The sequence below is a fragment of the Dipodomys ordii genome, unplaced genomic scaffold (assembly GCF_000151885.1).
Source record: "Dipodomys ordii isolate 6190 unplaced genomic scaffold, Dord_2.0 Scaffold5, whole genome shotgun sequence".
Taxonomy (NCBI): Eukaryota; Metazoa; Chordata; class Mammalia; order Rodentia; family Heteromyidae; genus Dipodomys; species Dipodomys ordii.
Window position 1 is genome coordinate 24,262,388 of NW_012267221.1, and position 23,125 is coordinate 24,285,512.

Below are 23,125 nucleotides of genomic sequence, written 5' to 3' on the forward strand. Positions count from 1 at the left end.
AACATAAGCTGTCCATAAGAGCATGGTAGGCTTATGGAATTTACCATAAAGAAGTACAGAAGTAAACAGGTACCAGTGGCTCATACCCGTAATCCTAGCTACTCAGGAGGCTGAGATCTGAGGATCATGGTTCAAAGCCAGCCCAGGCAGGAAAGTCCATGAGACTCTTATCTCCAATTAACCACCGTAAAACTGGAAGTGGTGCTGTGGCTCAAGTGGTAGAGCACTCGCCTTGAGCTGAAGAGCTGAGGGACAATGCCCAGGCTCAGAGTTCAAGCCCCACTACCGACAGAAAAAAAAAAAGAAATTGTAAGAGACATTTTTCCAGTTAATAATTGGTTATTGTTGGCAAGAAATGTCATTTAATTTCTAATTAACCACTTTGCTGTACATTGTAAGTTCAAATATACAAAATAATCTTGCACTTTCTAGTTGACAATAAAAATAATGTTGAACAATAAAAATTTTGCCTCTTCTTTTTTAGGAGTTGTATATCTTAACCTGTTTCTGTTTTATACAGGTAATTACTCTGAACTTCTATAACAATTATATTACTAATGTTGTTAATGGTAACTGTGTTCTGATTTTAATGAGGATACCTGTAATGTTTCACAGTACATATTAGTGCGCGATTGAATTTTTTTTTCTTTTCTAAGTATTTGCAGTGAGGAAGGACCCTTCCATGTTAGGATTTTAAGACTTTCTGGTAGTATATCTACCAAGGTAACTATATGATTTTTCTTATTTGATAGGATAGATTTTTGATAGATTTTTTTTGATCTAGCATTAAAAATGGGATAAACTCATGAAAGTTAGAATCTGTTTGTGACTTTAACTAAGCATCACTATTCCACAATACTGTGAAATTATATAATCACTTAATCACAATAAAGAATTTGTAAAAAAAATGGGATAAACTTTGTCTTGGTGAATTATTCCTTTAACAGTATTTAAAATTAGATTAAAAATTGGCATTCTTTCATTTCTGATTATAAATGATCTGTGATAGGGTTTCTTAGTTTGGGAGCTACTGACTGACAATCTCCTGGATAAATCTTTGTTGTTGTTAGCTGTTATTCTTTATAGAATGTTTAGAGCACTCTGGTCTCTACCCACTAGCTTCCCTTACCCTTTAGTTGTAACAACTAAAAATGTCTTCAAGAGCTAAGTGGACTCTACAGTGGTCAAGTGCTTGCCTAGCATGTGCCTTTCAAAAACAAAAAACAAACAAAACCCCAAAAAACCAAGGCAGTACAAGGCTTGGGACTCAGGGGCATTGCTCTTGTTAGGCAGGTTCTACCACTTCAGCTATGCCTCTAGTTCTTTTTGAGACAGAGTCTTGCTTTTTGCTTGGGCCTAGACCTCTATTTTCCTATTTATGCTTTCTAGTGTCTGGGATGACAGGCAAATACTATCAAGCACAGTTTTTGTTTTTTTGTTTTCTGTTGAGATAGAGTCTTGTAAACTTTTTGCTCAGGCTGGCATGGTACTTTGATCCTTCTGATCTCAACTTTCCAGGTAGTCAAATTTTTATATTAGGATCACGATACTTTCATTATACTTATCAGATATTTGGTCATTTCTACTTAGAAATGATTTATACATCATTTCAACTGTTTCTGAAAAAGAAAGAATTTATCATTTATCCTCTGGCTTCATAGCATTTTAGAGAGAAAATAATCTTATAAAATTATAATCTTTGTCATTGTTCACTGAGGCTTCCCAAGTGAAGTTTGATAAATTCATGTTGTCTAAGAAAATTATTCCTTTAAGATTTTAAAATAAGCTGGGAATAATGATGCATGCCTGTAATCCAGTACTCAATAGGCTGAGGCAGGCAGATCACTGGTATGGCTGTGGATCATTTATTTATTCTGTTGTAAATGCTAATAAGTAGCCTTGTATTGTGAGTGCTTGCTTGTCTATACATCCCTTGCCTTGCTGCAGAAAGCATCTCTGAGTCAGATGGGTAGATAAGCAAAACCACAATCTCATTTTGTCTCTCTCCAAGCTCCTAGTGATCCTTTCTTATAGCCTAGACAACAAACACTTGTGCAAACATTTCACATTTGAAGCTCACAACAAATTTGTTAGTAAGGACAGTAGAAAAGCTATCATGATGGATGTGTCAGGACCTTGTCCTCCATCCTTTGGTTACTTTACATGTTTCATGGTGCCTCCTGACCTGTGGTGCTAGGAGCAATGGGTTAAACACCAAAAGTTTGGTAAATAATTTAGAGAATCACTGCTGTGTATGCCTTGGACAAAGAATTATTATACTTGCTTCCTGCAGCATTAGAGGGGGATCCAAGCCAAAGCTGTGGGCCACAATGCACGATCCAGTCCCTTATTTTGACAGCTCTGCAGCTGTTGTTAACAAAAAAATTGCTTTGTGGGAAGTTAGGCAATAAACTATCTTCATGGAAGAAAGCTTTTTTTTTCACTTACTGTCCAATATTGGGGCACTTCTGTCATTGGTGACTGTCTTCTTTAGTTTCTTTCCTTTGCTGATGTCAGAGAGAAGAGCATTTCTCCCAGCCTGCTCTGACTTATTCAAGGTAGGCTTCTCTGTATTGGCCTGAAAGGAAACCACACAAACTCATAAGTTGCTCTTGGATTAACATCATGGATTATAGCATTCTGCTGAACAAGAAGACTACTGGAAGGTTGTCATTAAGGTTCTTGGATATGGAGTGTAAATTCTCTATTAGGTTATACTCCATGCCACTCTTTAAGATTCAGATGTTTGGATGCAGCAGTAGAGTGCATTCATTTTTAATGCAGGAAGGAGTCAGTCCCTGATAAAACTCAGAACATAGTCTGGGTGTAACTGGCAGGTTAAGTAGACGGTTCCTACAAGAAGGGAAGTTTAAATCAGAGAAGATTTTGCGGAGCTTGTTGGTTCATCCTCCAGGGGTATCCTGAGTAATAGGACTCAATGCCCATTTCTTAGAACCCACCTGATGCAAAGGAAAAAATGTCTCTGATAAGAAAACGTGGGCTTATGGGGCTGGGAAGGTGGCTCAGTGGTAGAGCGCTTGCCTTGCATGCCTGAGGCCCGGGGTTCAATTCCTCAGCACCACATAAGCAAAAAGAAAAAAGCTGGAAGTAGCGCTGTGGCTCAAGTGGTAGAGCGCTAGCCTTGAGCTGAAGAGCTGAGGGACAGCACCCAGGCCCAGAGTTCAGGCCCTAGGACCGGACCCCCCCCCAAAAAAAATCACACAAGAAAGTGTGGGCTTAAAAACTCATTGAAGTTTTGAAAATATTTTCATCTGAATAACATTGATAAAGATTTTTATCTAAGTCAGATTTACTAAGGTATAATCTACTTATAATGAAATCAGCCTTCCAATTTACGGGGTTTGTATTTTACTTTGTCAGTCCTGGGGTTTGAACTCTGGGCCTGGGCTCTGTCCCTGAGCTTCTTTGGCTCAAGGCTTGTGCTCTGCTGCTTGAGAGGCAGTGTCACTTTACTTTTTCTGAGTAGCTTATTGGAGATAAGACTTTCTTGCCTGGGCTGGCTTCAAACCTCCATCCTCAGATCTCAGCCTCCTGAGTCACTCAGTTTATAGTTTTGCAAGTTTTTTTCCCCACCATCATTGAAATGCTAACACAAAGACTATAAACAGATAGTTTTCTGTTACTCAACTAGATAGTCATTTGTCAAGTTGCCTAATTTCTATTTTTCTTCTTTTTTTTTTTGTGAGTAGTCTGGGACTGGGCTTGGACTAGGGGACTTGAATTCTCACTTAGCCGGTGCTCTACCACTTGAGCTACAGCTCCACTTCTGGCTTTTTGCTGGTTAACTGGAGAGAAAAGTCTCATGGAGTTTTCTGCCTGGAGCTGACTTTGAGCCTCAATTCTCAGATCTCAGCTTCTTGAATAGCTAGGATTATAAGAGTAAGCCACCAATGCCTGGCTCAGTTCTGTGGGTCTTGACAGAGCATAACTATCATAGTAAGATATAGAACATTTTCATTCCAAAAAGTTCCCTTGCATCCCTTTGGCCCAAGTTATTTCTAATGCTTAACCGTTTAGAGACTGCAGTGATGCTGCTTTAAGAAGTTTGGGCATTTTCTCGTTTTTGAGTTACTGAGGATTGTGGTTTGAACCTAGGATCTCATAATGCTAGGCATGCCCCAGCACTTTTGTTTCTATCTTGTTTTTGAGATAGTGTCTTTCTGTGTCACGGCTTGACTTGAACTTTTGATTCTCGGGCTTCCACCTCCTAAGTAGCTAGGATAATACGTGCGTAGCATTGGTATTTTCTTACAGTCCCCAAATTCTTGGAAAGAATCTTACCATAAAATTGAAATCTTTTTTCCTTTGGGGTTATTTTAGGACTGGTACACTAAGTGTCTAGCACATGGGCTTGGAAGCAGACATCTGCCTGTGTCTGTCACATGTGGACACTGGGTTGACACTGCCTGGCTCCAGGAAGCCACAGGTCCTTCCAGGAGAACCAAGAGTCCTCCAGGCGGGCTCTGTCTCTGAAAAGGGCATGATTTCAGATGAGCCAGTGAGGGTCACAAGAGGTAAAGCTGGAGCAACATATGGCTTGACACCTCCCCAGATTTCTATTAACAGAGGCAGAGGCAGAGGTAGAGGGGGAGCTAAGAGGAACCCAGAAATACTATATGTTAATTTGGAAGCTTCTTGAAATTAATCATGATAATAACATGTAATATTTTTGTAGCTGTTACTCTAGGTCAGGTACTGTTTTCAGTACTTTATGTGTACTACTTATGTAGTCCTCACCAACTCAGTGAGATACTTCCATTTTACAAGACAAGGAGAGTGAGGCATGCAAGCATCAAATCATTTGCTCCCGTCATCAGATTCAAACTCTGGGAGTGTGACTCCACAGTGCTCTCTACAGGACTGCTCCTGCAAACTCCTGTCCTGGACCATCTCATTTCCCATGAGGGACAGAGGCCCAGGAAACCTAATAACCCACATTCCAAGCTTGTACTCTGCACTGTACGAGACTTTGGCCAAACAAACCCTGCATGTTGTTTGGATTCTTGAGGTCTCAGGGTTTGGCAAACCTGCTAGATTGTGCCTTTGCCAGAATGAAAATGCAAAAAGTCAGCTATGAGCTGACTTTTGACTTAGATTGGCCTACTTTATGCATAGAAAAGTGAGTAGAGAAACCCAGGCATGAGGGCAATGTCCGCACAGTCCCGGCACTGGGAGGTACGGGCAGGAGTGAGTTAGATGACAGCGTGGACAACAAAGTGAAAACCTTGTCTAAAAAAAAAGTTGTTGTTTTTAAGTGAATAAAAGAGGTGAACTGTAGCACTAGTTAACCTTCCTGAAAATACTTAAAAGGGCAAGAGCACTCACCAGTGCAAATGTTGGTGGCGGTGGGGGTGCTGGTGGGGGAGGGACAGGCATCTTGGATAGTTATGCTTTCAACAGTCTTGCTGATAAATCTGTAAAGGCAACACACACACAGGTATTAGATTTCTCATTAACTCTTAATTTTCCTGCCAGCTTCACTTAGGCAAACTTTTTTTTGGGGGGGTCCAGTTGTGGGGCCTGAACTCTGGGCCTGGGCACTGTCCCTCAGCTCTTCAGCTTAAGGCTAGCGCTCTACCACTTGAGCCACAGTGCCGGTTCCGGCTTTTTTCTTTTTGCTTATGTGGTGCTGGGGAATCGAACCCAGGGCCTCAGGCATGCAAGGCAAGCGCTCTACCACTGAGCCACCTTCCCAGCCCCCACTTAGGCAAATTTTTAAAAGGGGTTGGGTTACTTTTCTTTCCCTCATGGCGCAGACAAGGCTATCTGAAAGGACCCTACAAACAGAGGGTGAGTGCTGGGACAGGTTTCTGGGCAATGGTGTCTGAAGAGCAGAAGTCACACCCAGTGGGGGCATTGCTTAATTCCACCACACCACAGCAGTCCACCCGCACCTTGCCTGAGTAGGAAAGTTTCATAAAACTACTAGAAATATATCCTGGCCACATCTAATGGAAAACAAATACACTTCAAGTGGCTCTTCCTTCCCCTCCTTCCCATGACAAAATGCCTTTCTGCTCTGCTATTCTACCCACTTCCCAGTCCCCACTGAATCACTATTAGCATTTTGACAAGATCTCTAGATGATTTTATTTTAAACCAAAGGCAGTAAATTTGGAGAAGTGTGTCAGAGAGTTTGAGGCTTAAACCAGCAGAGAGCCTGGGGATATAATTTGTAGGCAACATGTGTCCCAAATTTCAAGCAACAGAGTTTTTCTTTCGTTCTTGATCATCTCTCAATTGCTGAAAACAATTTCTTTTTTTTTTTGTCAGTCATGGGGCTTGAACTCTGGGCCTGTGCGCTGTCCCTCAGCTCTTCAGCTCAAGGCGAGCGCTCTACCACTTGAGCTACAACACCACTTCCGGTTTTCTGGTGGTTTATTGGAGATAGGAGTCTCACGGTCTCTCCTGCCCGGGCTGGCTTTGAACCGCGATCCTCAGATCTCAGCCTCCTGAGTAGCTAGGATTACAGGCGTGAGCCACCAGCACCCGGCCTGAAAACAATTTCTTAAAAAATATTAATTTAGGGCTGGGAAGGTGGCTCAGTGGTAGAGCGCTTGCCTTACATGCCTGAGGCCCTGGGTTCGATTCCCCAGCACCACATAAGCAAAAAGAAAAAAGCCGGAAGTGGCGCTGTGGCTCAAGTGGTAGAGCGCTAGCCTTGAGCTGAAGAGCTAAGGGACAGCACCCAGGCCCAGAGTTCAGGCCCCACAACTAGACCCCCCCCAAAAAACAAAAAAATATATTAATTTAGCTCCCCCACTAAATGTTAATGTGGAACACTTACACCTTGAAATAAGAACTTCCTACTGAAATAATGGATGGTTTAGTTTCTGTAAACAGCTATAGAAGGGAAAAGCAAGAGTATTGCTATACTTGTTGCAGTTGCAGGCAAAACCAAAGCTCAGAGAACAAGAGGTTTTTATAGACTTCAGGATCCCCTCCTGGATACCTTAGATCAAGAAGGGGAGAGAGCCTGAGGTGAGCATTCTCACTCTGAGGGTGATGGGAAATCAATTACCTCTTACCCTATCCCATCTCTTACTACCCTCCTGAACTATTCCCATACCAATCACACTGCTCAAAGATGCCACCTGTGCTTTGCTCTTTCCTGGCAGAACAGGTCCCAGGCATGGTCTGTACTTTTCCATGCTGGGCCTTCAGGGAATTTTTTTCTCTCCAAACAAACCCTAAACTCTAATTCTGTCAACTCATTCATTCCATGGATCAAAAAATATGAATTTTTTATGGGGTCTTATTTGTGCTGGGCTGCCACCAGGCTCACTTTTTTTAACCTGTCTTTGTAAGTATGTGAGTGATTATCAAACTTTTTTTTTTTTTTAATCGGTCTTGGGGCTTGAACTTGGCCTGGGCACTGTCCCTCAGCTCTTCAGCTCAAGGCGAGCATTCTACCACTTGAGCCACAGAACCACTTGGTTTTCTGGTGGTTTACTGGAGATAAGAGTCTTATGGACTTTCCTGCCCCAGCTGGCTTTGAACCATAACCCACAGATCTCAGCCTCCTGAGTAGCTAGGATTACAGACATGAGCCACTGGTGCCCAGCATTATCAAACTTTATTTAATAACTAAACAAACAATCAAATTTTAGGTGAGGGGGAGTGAAAAATCTGCCAATAAGTGTTTCATGAAGGAGTTCAGAGAACAGAGATTAAAAATGTCATCTATTCTTTCTTCTTTTGTGTGTACATATATACATACATAAATGTCAGTATTCTGAAATTCTAAAATGTTCTAGTTTTGTAAATAAAATGCTAGCCCACTGTCTTTCTAGAGGGGACACATTCTCCCTAATGACAGGGCAAAGATGTCCTAGAAATTTACAGCTTCATCCATATGCTAAGAACACAGAATTATCCCTAGATGTAAAATAATTATTCTTTTTTGAATTAAGAATTGGTTAGTTATTTAAATAACTGCCTCTTAATTTTTGCTGGTACTGGGGCTTGCACTCAGCCTACCACTCCCAGTTAGCTTTTTGCTTGTAGCTGGTGCTCTACCACTTAAAAGCCATGCTTCCAGTTCCACCCCTTAACTTTTATAGCTAATTAGAATTCATTCTAGAGTTCACCATACAAGGCCTACCCTGCAGAATGACTTGGGGAAGGGAGAAATTTCCCACAGTCCCCAGCAGAAACAGATGACAGGAGAGGAAAGTGTATCATAGAAACAATACAACTGCACAGATCCCAAAGCCTAACTGCTCTCTTGCCTTTTGTCATTTTTTATTCATGTTATTTTAATTTACATTCAATTTAGACTTCAGCATGTGTGATGTTGTTAACTTATTTTCATAATTCCTTTTGGACTCTTCAGTTTAGATTTTGGGTTTTTTCCCTTAGTTTCCCCCCTTTGCTTTTAATAGGGAACAATACAGAGAACAGACAAAACAACAATGACAGAAATGAAATAAAATGCTAAACTTGTATATCCATGAAGGAAGCACTCAATAATCATTAAACTTTAGATGAAAAAAGGTTTAGAGATAACTTTTTTTTTTGTCTGTCATGGGGCTTGAACTCTGGGCCTGAGCACTGTCCCTCAGCTCTCAGCTCAAGGCTAGCATTCTACCACCTGAGCCACAGTGCCACTTCTGGTTTTCTAGTGGTTTATTGGAGATAAGAGTTTCATGGCTTTTCCTGCCTGGGCTGGCTTTGAACCGCGATCCTCAGATCTCAGCCTCTTGAGTAGCTAGGATTACAGGCGTGAGCCTGTATATATCTTTATAACTTATAACTTATAAATATGTGTGAGCATGTAAGGCACTTCCTCCCTCAGGCACTATCTCTCTCTCTCTCATACACAAGTTTTATCAAAAAGTATTAATAAAAGAAATTTGGGGTAAGAATGTGACTTAGTGGTAGAGTGCTTGCCTAGCATGCATGAAGCCCTGAGTTTGATTCCTCAGTACTACATAAACAGAAAAAAGCCAGAAGTGGGCAAAAGAAGCTTAGGGACAGTACCTAGGGCCCTGAGTTCAAACCTCAGGACTGGCATAAATAAGTAAATAAATAAATGGAAATGTATAATATATGTAACTTGATTGTATTTGGATGAGAAAAGGGCATTAAATTTATAGTTACTACAATCAAAAAAAATTGCAAGCTGAGCATTAGTGGCTCACACCTATTTATACCTACTCAGGAGGCTGAGATCTGAAGATGGCGGTTCAAGGCCAGCCTGGGAAGAAAGAACATGAGACCCTTATCTCTAATTAACCACCAGAAAACTGGAAGTGGCTCTGTGGCTAAAGTGGTAGAGTGTTAGCCTTGGGCAGAAAAGTTCAGGGACAGTATACAGGCCTCGAGTTCAAGCTCATGACCAACAAAAAAATAGAAAAATTAAAAAAATCATTGCAAAGGCATTCATTACAAAGGCTATGAATCCCCTCCAAGGTACAATGCAAAAATAAAATCATTTAGCAAACTCAAATTTCTGATAAACTATTTCATTTAAGAAAGTACATTTTGGGGATTCTGCCTTAAAATTATTCTTGATTTCCTTCTTTAGAAACTTCGAAATGCAAATGTAGTTGATACCTTTCAGAATCTGAAAACTATAAGAACGAATTAAGATAAATTTGGTTTTGTTTTTTCAACTTCCTGTAAAAATGCTCAACAGGAAAATTGGTGCTCACAGTAAACCACAGTCATCCTGTTTCTTTAACACAATTTTTTCACAGCTGCAGTTGCCTGAACTTTCTATTTTATGACACTAGTCTCTATGCCACATCGCTGCCTCCTCCATCTCCCAAGTGAATTGGTTGGCTATGTTAGAAACTTGTAATATCTTTGCAGAAAGGTCTATTGCTGTCATTCTCCCTCCTCACAGGCTGATGGTCCCTGAAGCAATCCAAAAAAAAAAAAAAAAAACCAGAGGCAGCTGGACCCAAGAGGAAGCAGAATATAGAGAAGAGAAGCAAACTTGCATTTGTAAGCAAATCACCAGTCCCATCCAGTTTATGATCATCATTATCATCTATTTGCAGCCAATACAGAGTCCGCACTTGCTGTGCATGGAATCTATTTCTCAGAATGAATTTGCTCTTTTCTTGATTAATCATTTAAAATAACAGCTTTGTTGATGGCTTAGATTGTCTTCTCAGTAGTGTAGGTTTGTGCCTGTGTCTGTGTTAAACTTTGAGGGTCCTTGACTTCTTCAGACATGCTTCTTTTTAAGTTCTTTTAAGAGGTGATTTATTTTGGTGGGTGGGTGGGGGTGAAAGGCCTTTTTCATAGAAGATGTTTGAGGCATTTATAATGTTATTAAAATTGACCAAGAACTTGGGCATAATTTTACTCCAAGTATAACTGAGGGAAATAAGGTTTCTATGAAGCAAGATTTTTTAATCTACTATTACACACATTTAATTAAAAGATTAACAGAAAACCATAGGCATCCAAGACTTTTAGTAGTGATGAAAGGAAGTTTAGAAGCAGTGTTTAATAAGGATTAGCCATTTATTAAAAATAAATAGGCAAAGGTAAAGAGCCTAAGCCATTCTAAGTGGTCAGCAAATGTTACCACCTTTCCCCTTACGTGAGCATGAGAAAAGAACTAGGAGCTGACCTCAGCCCAGGTGTGCATACCCATGCCAACCTCTGAATCCCCTGGGTGCTGAAACACATCTTAGTTTACTTATCTCTGTATCATTTATTTTTTATGCCAGTACTGTGGTTTGAAGTCAGACTGGTCATTGCCCCTTTGCTTTTTTGTCCGTTGTGGGGCTTGAACTCAGGGCCTCAGCATTGTCCCTGAGCCTCTTTGTGCCCAAGGCTTGCACTCTACCACATGAGCCACAGCTCTACTTCCAGTTTTTGAGTGGTTAATTGGAGATAAGAGTCTCCCTGGGACTTTTCTGCCTAGGCTAGCTTGGAACTGGTTGAACCACAATCCTCAGTTCTCAGCCTCCTGAGTAGGTAGAATTACAGGCATGAGCCACTTTTACCACCATCCCTTAGCTTTTTGCTCAAGCTAGTGCTCTACTACTTGAGCCACAACTCTACTTCCAGCTCTTTGCTGATTAATTGGAGATAAAAGGGTCTCAGATTTTCCTGTGAGGGCTAGCTTTGAATCTTGATCAAGATGTTAGCTTCCTGCATAGCTAAAATTACAGGTATGAGCCTTCTGGCTAAAGCACACTGATTGTGACATTTCTTTTCTTTTTAAAAAAAATTTTATTTTCAAGCTGATGTACAGAGAGTTTACAGTTACATAAGTAAGGTAGTGATTACATTTCTTGTCTAACTTGTTACCCCTTCCCTCATTTTTCTCCCTCTTTCCACCCCCCAATCCCTCTCCCAAGTTGTACAGTTCATTTTGATTGTGACATTTCTTATTCTGATGTATTTTTGTTTTAATTTTCAGAACTGAAAGTTACAGAATACAGACAGGTATATATGAAAATCCAAGGGAAAATAAAATCCTCTTTCCAACAAGAGGCACACATATAACAATTTGGGAGAGAGGTCAAACTGTAAATCAGAAATATCTCACAATGAAATGGCCAGATACTACCCAAGTGAATGAGTTGTCACAAAATGTGAAGCCGATTTCAAAGTCCCAGTAGCTCATATCCTCTGACGTTTGTAGCATAGGTTGGGGGAACTTCTAACCTATAAGTCAGATGTAAAATTTGATTTCAACCATCAGAGTGAATTTGCTGTTGGAACCTAGGAATAATTTTCATGCAGTTAATCCAGAACACACATCACCTTCAACATTTAGATATTAAAGTATTTGAAGAAGCCGGGTGCCGGTGGCTCAGGCCTGTAATCCTAGCTACTCAGGAGGCTGAGATCTGAGGATCACAGTTCAAAGCCAGCCCGGGCAGGAAAGTCCGTGAAACTCTTATCTCCAATAAACCACTCAAAAACAGTAAGTGGTGCTGTAGTTCAGGCGATAGAATGCTCGCCTTGAGCTGAAGAGAGCAAGGACAGAGCCCAAGCCCAGAGTTCAAGCCCCACGACGGACCAAAAAATAAAAAAATAATGAAGTATCTGAAGAGTCATGAATAGGTAACCCAAGGACAAGCTTGTCTAAGAATCTAAGAAAAGCTGACTTTAGTTTTAGGTAAATCACTGAATCTCTTAAGACTTGCAGAAAGAAGAGTTTGACTACATCATATTCCAGTTCAGATGCAGTAAGATTTTATGAGAACACATAATTCTCTAAGTAAATGATGAGTATGTTTCTACATTAACAAACCCTGTGTCCTTCCTCTTCCTTTCTTATTACCCTGTCACTCTTTCCCCTGCCTTCCATCAATCTTTCTACCAAGCTTCCCTACTTTTCTTAATTAGAATCTTTCTATAACCCGTTCTTCATTGACATCTTTATATTGTACTCAACAGTTATGCCATTAAATTATTGAATAGAACTTGTACTTATTGACTAAGTTGTATATGTCCTTCTTTTTTATATATTTTTTAAAGCTTCCATGTTTCTCTCAGGAGAAAAAGGAATAGAAGTCAAGTTGCTTTTTCATATATCCTAGAGAATTTGAATACAGAAACTTTCCTTCATCTACTCTGGTGGATTTCTAACTTCATGGCTTCAAATTTTAAAGTATATTTTATGCCAAAATAGTAATCATATTAAATGTAAATATAAAAAAATGCTATCCAATTTGATTTGCAATAGTAGCTGTGCTGCTCTGCATTGTTTTCAAGTACACAGAATTATTCTAAAAGTCAAGCTGACTACTGCTTAAGACACTGCTTAGAAATGGTTTTATAGAGCTGTGTGTCAGTGGCTCATGCCTGTAATCCTAGCTACTCAGGAGGCTAAGATCTGAGGATCATGGTTCAAAGCCAGCCTGGGCAGGAAAGTCTGTGAGACTCTTATCTCCAATAAACCACCAGAAAACCGGAAGTGGCGCTAGCTCAAGTGGTAGAGCGCTCGCCTTGAGCTGACGAGTAAAGGGACATCGCCCAAGCCCAGAGTTCAAGCTCCACTACTGACAAAAAAAAAAAAAAAGGTTTTGTGGGGTGCTATGTGCCAGTCTCATGCCTATAATTATAGCTATTCAGAGGGTGAGCTCTGAGGATCATAGTTCAAAGCTAGTCTGCACAGACAAGTCTAAGAAACTGTATCTCCTCTGATTAACCAGAAAAACTGCTAGTGTAGAGCACTAGCCATAAGTAAGCAAAGCTGAGAAAGAGTTTAATCCCTGGTGCTGGCATAAAAAAGAAAGAAAGAAAGAAAGAAAGAGAAATAAATTTTAAAAAAAGAAAGAAAGGGTTTAGTTCAGGAGTTGAACTCCACATGTACACTACAGCAGTAGCCACAGCAATGGCTTCTTTCCAAGCTGTACTTGCTACCTTATTGTGCCTAAAACTGCCAACAATTCAATCTATGGCCAACCTCTTATACCAAAGGGACACATTTACTTATCTGAGTCCCATTTTAAATGGGAAAGGAACTTCAGTGGTTCCGTATTTGTCCAATGGTCATGAAAAGTTGTACTGAAAATTCCACTTACATCTTGGTCAAAACACAGTTATGAATTATCCACAATCACCACAGTGGGCAACAGTAATAAATCATATGGTTTACTGAAAAATTAAACACCTTTATCTAGTGTGCTAGAGCCCATTAAAAGCCATTTAGTTCTTCCCTTCCACTGATAAAATAAATTTAGCTTGAATACAGTTTTCCTTACCGTTAAAAGGTACTGTAGGAAGGCATGTTCAGAGACCCAGGCAGACAGAGAGCAAGTGAGACATGAGCTAAGAGACACAACCGTCCCTGCAAAAGCATCATTCTCTAATGCAAGCAAGAGCGGGGTTGTTTCTGGGCGGCCATTTTGGACTAGCTGTGGCCTCCAATTCAGTGTGACACAGTGAACACACCAAGTCAGAGGCTGACGTCCTTCTGTGGTATTCACTTCCTGTCTGATTAATTCGTTGTTTGTTCCTTCCTCTTTTACTACAGAAAAAGAAACTAGATTGGTTTTACTTAAGAAGCAAACAAAGAAAAAACTGCATAAATTACAGGCTTCTCCTTTCTACAAGATACAACATAGCTTTTTGATAAAGTAACAAGTTATACTCAGGCTCAGTAACTCTATCCAGTTAACAGCCCAACTTCATCCTAGATACCTCTACAAAAATAAATCATTCACCAAACTTGAGACTCCTTCAAAAGAATTCTAATGGAAAGCATGACTCTCAATTCTGATGATTCCATTTAGTAATAAGAAGAGTCACTCAGCAAATAAAAGCTCTTAAGTACACTGAGAATTAGTCTAAGTGATCTTTCCTCATTTACAGAGCACTCGAGTGTGCAGGGAGAAAGGTGCAAATGCAGGTGAAGACAGCAGTCCAGGTGTAGGAAGGCAAATGAGTTTGAAATGTGATTTGGAAGCCTAAGCGAGGAGAAATGATATGCAGCCCAAGTCAGCTGCAGATCTACCGCTTTCTAAGCCAAAATGTTTCTGTTCACCACTTGCAGGGTAACAACAACTCTCCCAGAAGATAGCGGAAAAAGCAAATGAGGGTAAGAAAATGAGGAAAAGAAAATGAGCGTAGAAGGAGCAGTTGTATTTCCCATTTTTAAGGGACTTTAAGAGGTGAGGAATGATGGGATATTTGTAGGCAACACTATGTCAGAACCTGAAGTTATGTGTTTAGAATAATCTGGAAATGCTCATATATTTTTTTCTTGACCCATCTGAAAGATATAGGTTTATATATTATTTCCTTACCTAGTTAGGAAGCATTTTCAGTGGGTGGGATTGATAGGAGGCGGGGCCTGTAGGATTTTGTAGGTGGGGCCAAAAATTTGAAATTTGCTGTGGCGTTCAGCCTCAATACCAATAGTGTTCCTATTGAGACATATGACATAGATATCTAAATTTGAAAGACCAAACTCTGTCTCTGTGTTATGTGTTGAACTGCATCAACAGCTTCATATTGCCAGTCCATGGGCACCATTTCTCCAAGTAGAGTATCCAAGGATGGTTGTCAGAGAGTCATCTGCTCTGCCTGGAGCTACCAGAAGTTAGGCATTGCATTCTTCTTGCTTAACACAGAGCCTGAAGTTCATGTGGCACTTAATCTAGAGATATTTGAGATATACAGGGCCTCAAATACAGGCATCAGGCATCTACTTCCTCCTCTGCAAGCCCCTGGGACAACAGAAAACCCGACCAACTTGAAATAAATGCTTGAGTGAATTTTTTGAGGAAGTTTAACTCTAGCTGGGTCCAAACAGAAAACACGGTCAATATGGGAAAGTCTACATGTACTTATTCTAGAGTTCACTTAGTGTATGGCGGGTGAGACCCAGAGAGCAGCTGTGCAGTTTGGGTCTATTCCATCTTCAGAACAACTTGTAAATGCAGTCAAAGTGTCTATAAGTGTCTATAAGAAGCTACATTTTTTTTTTGTCGGTCGTGGGGCTTGAACTCTGGACTTGGGCGCTGTCTCTGCACTCTTCAGCTCAAGGCAAGCACTCTACCACTTGAGCCACAGCACCACTTCCAGTTTTCTAGTGGTTTATTGGATATAAGAGTCTCACGGACTGGGCTGGGAAGGTGGCTCAGTGGTACAGCGCTTGCCTTCCATGCATGAGGCCCTGGGTTCGATTCCTCGGCACCACATAAGCAGAAAGAAAAAAGCTGCAAGTGGCGCTGTGGCTCAAGTGGTAGAGTGCTAGCCTTGAGGGACAGTGCCCAGGCCCAGAGTTCAGGCCCCATGACCAGACCCTCCCTCCCCCCCAAAAAAAAGAGTCTCACAGACTTTCCTGCCCAAGCTGGCTTTGAACCATGATCTTCAGATCTCAGCCTCCTAAGTAGCTAGGATTGCAGGTGTGAGCCACCAGCGTCTGACTGAAGCTGCATTTTAAAACTGAGGAGGCAGAAATTTGGAGGATCACAGTTGTAGGCAGCCCAGACAAAACATGAGTGAGACCTTATCACAACAAATAAGCCTTGTCTGGTGGCTCACCCCTATAATCTCACCTACAGGGAGGATACAGGCAGGAAGAACATACTCTGAGATTTGCCTTGGTAAAAGAATGAGACCCTGTCCCCCATATATCTAAAACAAAAAAGGCTGGAGCTATGGCTCAAGTGGTAGAGTGTCTGTCTAGTAAGCATGAGATCCTGAGTTCAAAACAGAGAAACTGTAAAGCTGAAGGGGCTGCAGAGATCAAAACCTGCTTCATCATTGACAGACAGAGAAATGGGATCCAGGGTGTCGTATGTCACACAGCTAACCCTGCAGAGCTGTGTGGGAATCCTGGGCTCCTACTCCAAGGTGCAGCACCATTACTATTTTAAACCTCACTATCTTTTCAGAAAGTCATTTCCATCCAACTCCTTCCTATAAGCATAAGAGGAAGCATGAAGAGGATAGAAGCAGGTGTAATGTGAGGAGAAAAGTCAAGGATGGTGTTTGTATCGTTGTTCCTGTTAAGATTATCATCAAAGGCCCACCATAAGCAGGGCTGAACAGATAAGAATCTGGACCTGAAGGAGAACTTTATATGCCTGTATCTTTCCTATCCAATACACAGACCAGCCCAAATTAAGTTAAAATAAAACAATAATCAATAGACTCTTGGACCAATCAGGTTAAAGAATCTTCTATATGAATCCACAGAAATAAAAAGCTAGGAGCAGACAGAAAATGGTAAAATAACAGCATAGGTCTATCCATCTTGGAAAAGTAATAAAGAACCATAGCCAACATCTCTGTTGTGGCTGCCAGTAAACACCTGGTGAATCAGCACAATGTGAATGAGTGGAATATGGAAACATTTGTTTGTTTGCTGTTGTTTTTAATAATTCTGGTTTGTCAGCATGTTTTCATGACTGCCTGTTAGGCATGTTACTTACTCTGGTAATGCAGAGGTTTGTAATACTGTATTCCCTCAATTCCAAAACAGCAAAATGTCCCTCTTTCAGCTTTTAAGGAGAAAAATACTACCACGTGAAAACTATTTATTGTTAGAGGAATCTACTTTCCAAAGTTAAACTAGGGCTGGGTGTAGAGGCCAGTGGTAGGGTGCTGAGTTTAAACATGGGAGTTGAGGGCCGTCAAAAGAGCAGACACTGAGAGATGACCCATTCACATAGCTATCAATATGGTTACAAAGAAGGCTGGTCACTTAAACCAGATCTCAACAACATGGAGAAAATAAAATCCATTTTTGTAGTATCATTCACTGTTAATAAAAGTTGGTTTAATTTTACTTGGGGACAACTGTAATATATTTCATAATGCTTTGGCAGCTTGTTGACTGGCCATTCACTCTCTTGGTTCTTGTGTTTTGATTTGTGAGGACCCTTTCTCTATCCCTCTCAGACCATGTGGACCCAGGGCCCCCCCACTCCCACTGAGAGTCATAGCTGGCTAACAAAGCCTTGCATACATTCACTTGGCCTGTGAGATTTTTCTGGCCTGTGAAGCCATCAGAATCAAGGAGACTTGTGAGCTGAGGCAAAACTCTTGCTGGGGTAAAGGCTGGAAGCCGTGTGAGGATAGAGAGGGTGGGCCTGCTATATTTCTTCTTTGACTATACTGGGTCTGAAACTAATACAAGCAGCAGAGACCTGGGCTGGAGAAAAGACAGGTCTTGATGCTGCTGGCTAAGCCCTGAACCTATCTATACCTGTAGCTGGCACTATTTCTAGACTCCTGATTCATATGAGGAACTCACTTTTTTACTTTGCTTAAGCCAGCACTGTCAGCTTCTGTCACTAGCGATGCAGGGCTTCCCAGTGATACAGGAGCTGGTACTAGAAGAGTGTGACCCTAGAATGTGCAGCTTCTGCTGTAAGGTGGAGGAGAGGCTGGAGGTGCCTGTTTCTCCCTCTAGAAGGTGGTCCTTCTGGTTACACAACAGCAGCTTTGCTCAGAATGCTGCCACCTACTGAATCCGTGGTCTAAGACCATGAGCCTGCTGATGGCCTACCATCAAAATGTTCCACAGAAAAAAATTAGAATGTTCGAGTACCGTAAATATACACAGGAAAGACAACTAGCTAAAACTCACTAGACATACAGAGGAGAAAATGGAAACATACAGCTCTTAAAAAAAAAAAAAAAAAGCCAGAAGCCCTTTTTAAACTTGTAATCTTCAATCAAATGGGTTGGCAGTCAAAAGGTGGAGAGCCCAGTTGTCCCTGTTAGATTAACATTTGATAGCATGGGGTTGTTTTATGTTCTTTTGTCTGAAAAAAGAGGAGCTACTTTCATTGTGACCTTTGGACCTACCATCAGCAAGAAGTGAATTACCAAATGAAGAGTTTGGGTTTGAGGTAGACTTGGACCTCGATTAATTGTGTCTTTTAGGTGACAGAAGTAAGCACAATTCATTGAGGTGTACCTTTCTAAACTGTGTGTATGGGAAGATACATGGGATTGGGAGAGAGGGGCTTAGTACACTGAATATGCACTGTTGCTTTGGAGTATTGCCCCATGAAATACAGTAACAAATTCAGATTTGGGAAGAGACTTGCTGATATTCAACTCTGATGTTGGCCTTGGTTGGGTTAACTCTATTCTGACTCCAGGAATGGAAAGTGATCTGCATTGGTTTATTACAACCTCGGAATTCTCTGTAGCTATCCAGTTCAGAGATGAACCTGCCTTAACTTCTGAAGGAAGGAGACACGATGAAACTGTTCTAAGACATCCAGGGCTGGGACTGGTTGGATTTTATCCATAATTATAAACCAGTGGCAACTGAAAAGATGAGAAGAAACCCATTCAGTAAGAGCGCTAGGGGAGCCTGAGACCTCAGAGGCACACCATGTCACATATGGATGCTACTTGGCTCCAGATTCAAAGAAGCTAAAACAAACAAACAAACAAAAAGAAGCTGGAAATTGGAATACTGAGAATTTAATGTTATTAGTATACCATTGCTAATTTTTAAGTGTGATGTTATTGTACCTATGCCATATTTTACAAAGAATCCTTAACTTTCAGTGATTCCCACTGAACTATTTGTGGATAAAGGGACACGGTGTCAAAGTTCTGTGGAAACAGGCAGCAGGAATGTGAATGAAACCAAAGTCCTAGGATAATCATTTTTAAAGATGAGCTAGGAAGGAGTGCATGGCGCTGAACTGTTTCCACAATGGAAAGTGGTTCCAAGCAGGCCTTGCTGCTCATTCCCTTGTTTATCCACTAGGGGCTGTTGGAGAGGTTTCCTCATTTACTCAGCAGCCTGCTCACACTTGAATTTAAGAAACGTTTTCTTACACTTCTCAAAGTGATCTCTTTGCTCCTGAATAACATGTGATACTGAAATATGCCCCGTAATGGTTCAAAGTCCAAGTAGTTATTCACGGAAAATACTTAAATGATCAAATCCAAGACCCATCAATAATGACACCTAAGAAAGCAAAAATGACAATTCCAAACAACCAACTAACCAAATAAGGAAACAGAGCAGTTATTCTTCTAGATAGGGATTGACCAGCAGAAACGTAATTGGAAGAAGCAGAGGTGTGGCTCAAATGGTAGAGCGTCAGCCTTGAGAGAAAAAGTTAAGCAAGAGAAAGAAGCTCTGGCCCTATAATTACAGCCCCATGTATAATTCCTTCCCTCCTTCTCTTTTTTCCTCTTTCCCTCTCACCTTCTCTACTGGGTTTTGAACTCAGGACTTCTGTGCCACAGCCTTTTTTTCTTTAGTTACTTTTTTTTAGATAGGATCCTTTTTGCTTACAGCCAACCTAGAACCATAATCCTCCAGCTCCCAAGTAGCTGAAATCTGAGCAATTCTGTTTTCTACTAGCAATAAAATATTTTACTTACATTAAAAAAACTTAACTAGGGGCTGGGAAGGTGGCTCAGTGGTAGAGTGCTTGCCTTGCATACATGAGGCCCTGGGTTCGATTCCTCAGCACCACATGAGCAAAAAGAAAAAAGCTGGAAGTGGCACTATGGCCTCAGCACCACATGAGCAAAAAGAAAAAAGCTGGAAGTGGCACTATGGCTCTAGTGGTAGAGCGCTAGCCTTGAGCTGAAGAGCTGAGGGACAGCACCCAGGCACAGAGTTCAGGCCTCACGACTGGACCCCCCCCTCAAAAAAATAAAAAAATAAAAATTAAATTAAAAAAATTTAATTATAGGGGCTGGGAATACATGAAGCCCTGGGTTCGATTCTTCAGCACCACATAAGCAGAAAAGGCCAGAAGTGGCGCTGTGACTCAAGTGGTAGAGTGCTAGCCTTGAGCTGAAGAGCTGAGGGACAGCGGGCCAGAGTTCAGGCCCCACAACTGGCCAAAAAAAAGTTTATTACATGGGCTAAAATGTTTAACAGAATTACTGATGAGGTATTCTATGTTTCCCACAAAAATTCCTCAGAAACTTTATTTTCCTACTGGTGGCATTCAAGTTTCCAAGACAATGCCATACTGGACAACGTAACTGGCTGGCATGGGCTGTTGGGCAGGAACCATTCTCAGCCAGGAGATACTGTACTATGTGTGCCTTCAAATTGAAGGCTCAGAAGAAATTCATGGACTCAAAAACTTCAGTAGCTTTCCATGTTACACCAAGTGAAATCTAAGTTCTTCATCTGGCAAGGCCCACCTGGAGCTAGCCCTCCCCAACCTGGCCTCCCTTGCCTTTCTCCACCTTCTGTCTCCTGGCTTTTGAATTCGCAGGACACTCTTCCCTTGGCTGTCCTTAGGTCCGGCCCCCTTACTTTGTTCCCTCATTCACTGCAGCAACAGTGGCACATGGGCAAGGGCTTTGAATTGCTCACAGCTGTCAATTCAACTACAGTATCCTACATGTCACAGAGCTTGAAAAATCCTTGTAAATGGATTTTCAAGGCTTGTGGCTCCAAGCTTAGTTTCATCCTTTGCTTAAGCTGGGACTATAATCACATCTCCCCAGTTGGCCCCGCTTGGCTCTAGGTTGGAAGGAGATGTGTAAAGCAGAAATGAGTTGTGTTTGTGGTGATGTGAGACAGCCTTTCCAAACTATCAAGGCCACTTGCCAGTGTCAGGGCTGGATGGGACCGTCTCTCACCAGCTTAAGAAGTAGCAAGGTGACTATCTTGCAAGGAGAAAAGGGAGTGACATCAGGGTGGGAAAGAGGCCATAGAACCACCTAAGTGACATTCCCACAAAGGGGGGGTCACATACTCATACTCTGCAAATCTGTTAATATCTCCACTCTACTCCAGTGCCCAGTGGGAAAGACACAGTGGGGAACTCTGTCTTGCCAGGCTGGTGGTGTACAAAACCCAGAAATTACAATAAATAACAATGGCTAAGTTAGGGGCTGAGAAGGTAGCTCAGTGGTAGAGTGCTTGCCTTGCATGCATGAGGCCCTGGGTTCGATTCCTTAGCACCCTACTTAAGCAGAAAAAGCTGGAAGTGGCGCTATGGCTTAAGTGGTAGAGCGCTAGCCTTGAGCTGAAGAGCTGAGGGACAGCGCCCAGGCCTAGAGTTCAGGCCCCACGACTGATCCCCTCCCCTCCAAAAAAGACCAAGTTAGACTGTCACTAACCTCATTTCTTTGTAAGAAAAATGGTTTTCACATATGGAAAGCCATTAATATTTCTTTTGAAAGCACTGTGTCATATCTTTGGTATTTTAATTAGCCTGCCAATATTTCTCAGTTAGTCACTAACATCCAACACCAATGTCCCCCACTAGTGGAAAACCCACAGGAAATATAGGAGGAGTGCACATACAGCCCAAAGGGTAAGTTGGTGGAAAGTCCCTTTCACATCCTGCTTTGTTTATTCTCTCTCTATATATATGTACTAGGGAGAACACAGAAAGCAATGCATTCCTTTTGATTTTCTATTAGGGTCAGGCATGGTGGTACACCCCTGCAATCCCAGCTGCTTGAGAGGCAGAAATAGGAAGACAGAGATTCAAATTAGCTTTTATTCTTTTAAAGTTGACAAGATTGAAAAAAAAAAGATTGACAAGATTTGTACCCAGCATTATCTGCCCCTTTTTGAAAAATTGTGTGCATAAGGATCTTTTTTTTGGGTCCGGTTGTGGGGTCTGAACTCTGGGCCTGGGCGCTGTCCTTCAGCTCTTCAGCTCAAGGCTAGCACTCTACCACTTGAGCCACAGTGCCACTTCCGGCTTTTTTCTTTTTTCTTATGTGGTGCTGAGGAATCGAACCCAGGGCCTCAGGCATGCAAGGCAAGCACTCTACCACTGAGCCACCTTCCCAGCCCTGCATAAGGATCTTATGCATTCATGCTCTTTAAGTCTTTAACTAAAGTGAATCTGCATTGGTAGCTGCCATGTTCATGGTGATGACATATAGATGGTAAGACCTCACTACCAACTTCATTGTTTCCTTTCTCCTTTTCTTTTTGTATCTCTGCATTATATGTATTACGTGTATATCTGTATTCTCTGTATTATATGTATATCTCTGTATTATATAATTTTAATGTTTTGGGAATAAAAATACTTTTGGCAATACTGGGGTTTTTTTCCTTTTTTAACACAGGGGCTTCATGCTTGCTAGGTGGTGTGTGACTCCAGCTGCAATTTTTGCTTGATATTTCTAGGAGAGCATCTCACTTCCTACTCACATGCCTGCCTGATCTGAAATCCTTGTATTTAAGATTTCTTGCTCTCTCTAAGGGCTGGGAAGGTGGCTCAGTGGTAGAGAGCTTGCCTTGCATGCATGAGGGCCTGGGTTTGATTCCTCAGCACCACATAAGCAGAAAAAGCTGGAAGTGGCGCTGTGGCTCAAGTGGTAGAGCACTAGCCTTGAGCTGAAGTGCTGAGGGACAGTGCCCAGGCCCAGAGTTCAGGCACCATGACTGGCAAAAAATAAAAATTTAAAAAAAAAAGGTTTTTTGCTCTCTCTGCTCTTTTCTAGCTCTTTCTCAGCTCTTTCCTTCTCTTCTCTTTCTCAGCTCCCTTCTCTTTCCTAACTCTCTCTTTCGCACCTTTCCCAGACGCTCTTTTTTCTAGCTCTTTTCTAGCTCTCCTCTCTTTTTCCCAGCTCTTTCCCAGCTCTCTCTTCTCTTTCCCAGCAGGTCTACTGAATAAACCTACCCCTTACCTGAAAAAAAAAATAAAAGATTTCTTGTCATTCCTGGGATCACAGGCACACACACACTATGTCTGGCTTCCTT

The 23,125-nt window shown here is 41.5% G+C and overlaps 1 protein-coding gene across 4 annotated transcripts in view; it reads right to left on the bottom strand.

The window, feature by feature from the left end:
- The window catches only part of Wipf1 (WAS/WASL interacting protein family, member 1), a 113,562-nt gene that overhangs the window by 16,776 nt on the left and 73,661 nt on the right, over positions 1-23,125 (bottom strand). For 3 of the 4 annotated variants that reach the window (XM_013029159.1, XM_013029166.1, XM_013029151.1), the window contains 2 exons: positions 5,347-5,435; positions 2,449-2,578 (listed from right to left, as the gene is read on the bottom strand). In XM_013029159.1, the coding sequence (XP_012884613.1) occupies positions 2,449-2,578; positions 5,347-5,397 (181 nt within the window). In that variant the 5' untranslated portion in view covers positions 5,398-5,435. Of the gene's footprint in view, positions 1-2,448; positions 2,579-5,346; positions 5,436-13,703; positions 13,886-23,125 lie in introns of those variants that run through there. The other variant, XM_013029143.1, reaches the window with a different exon arrangement.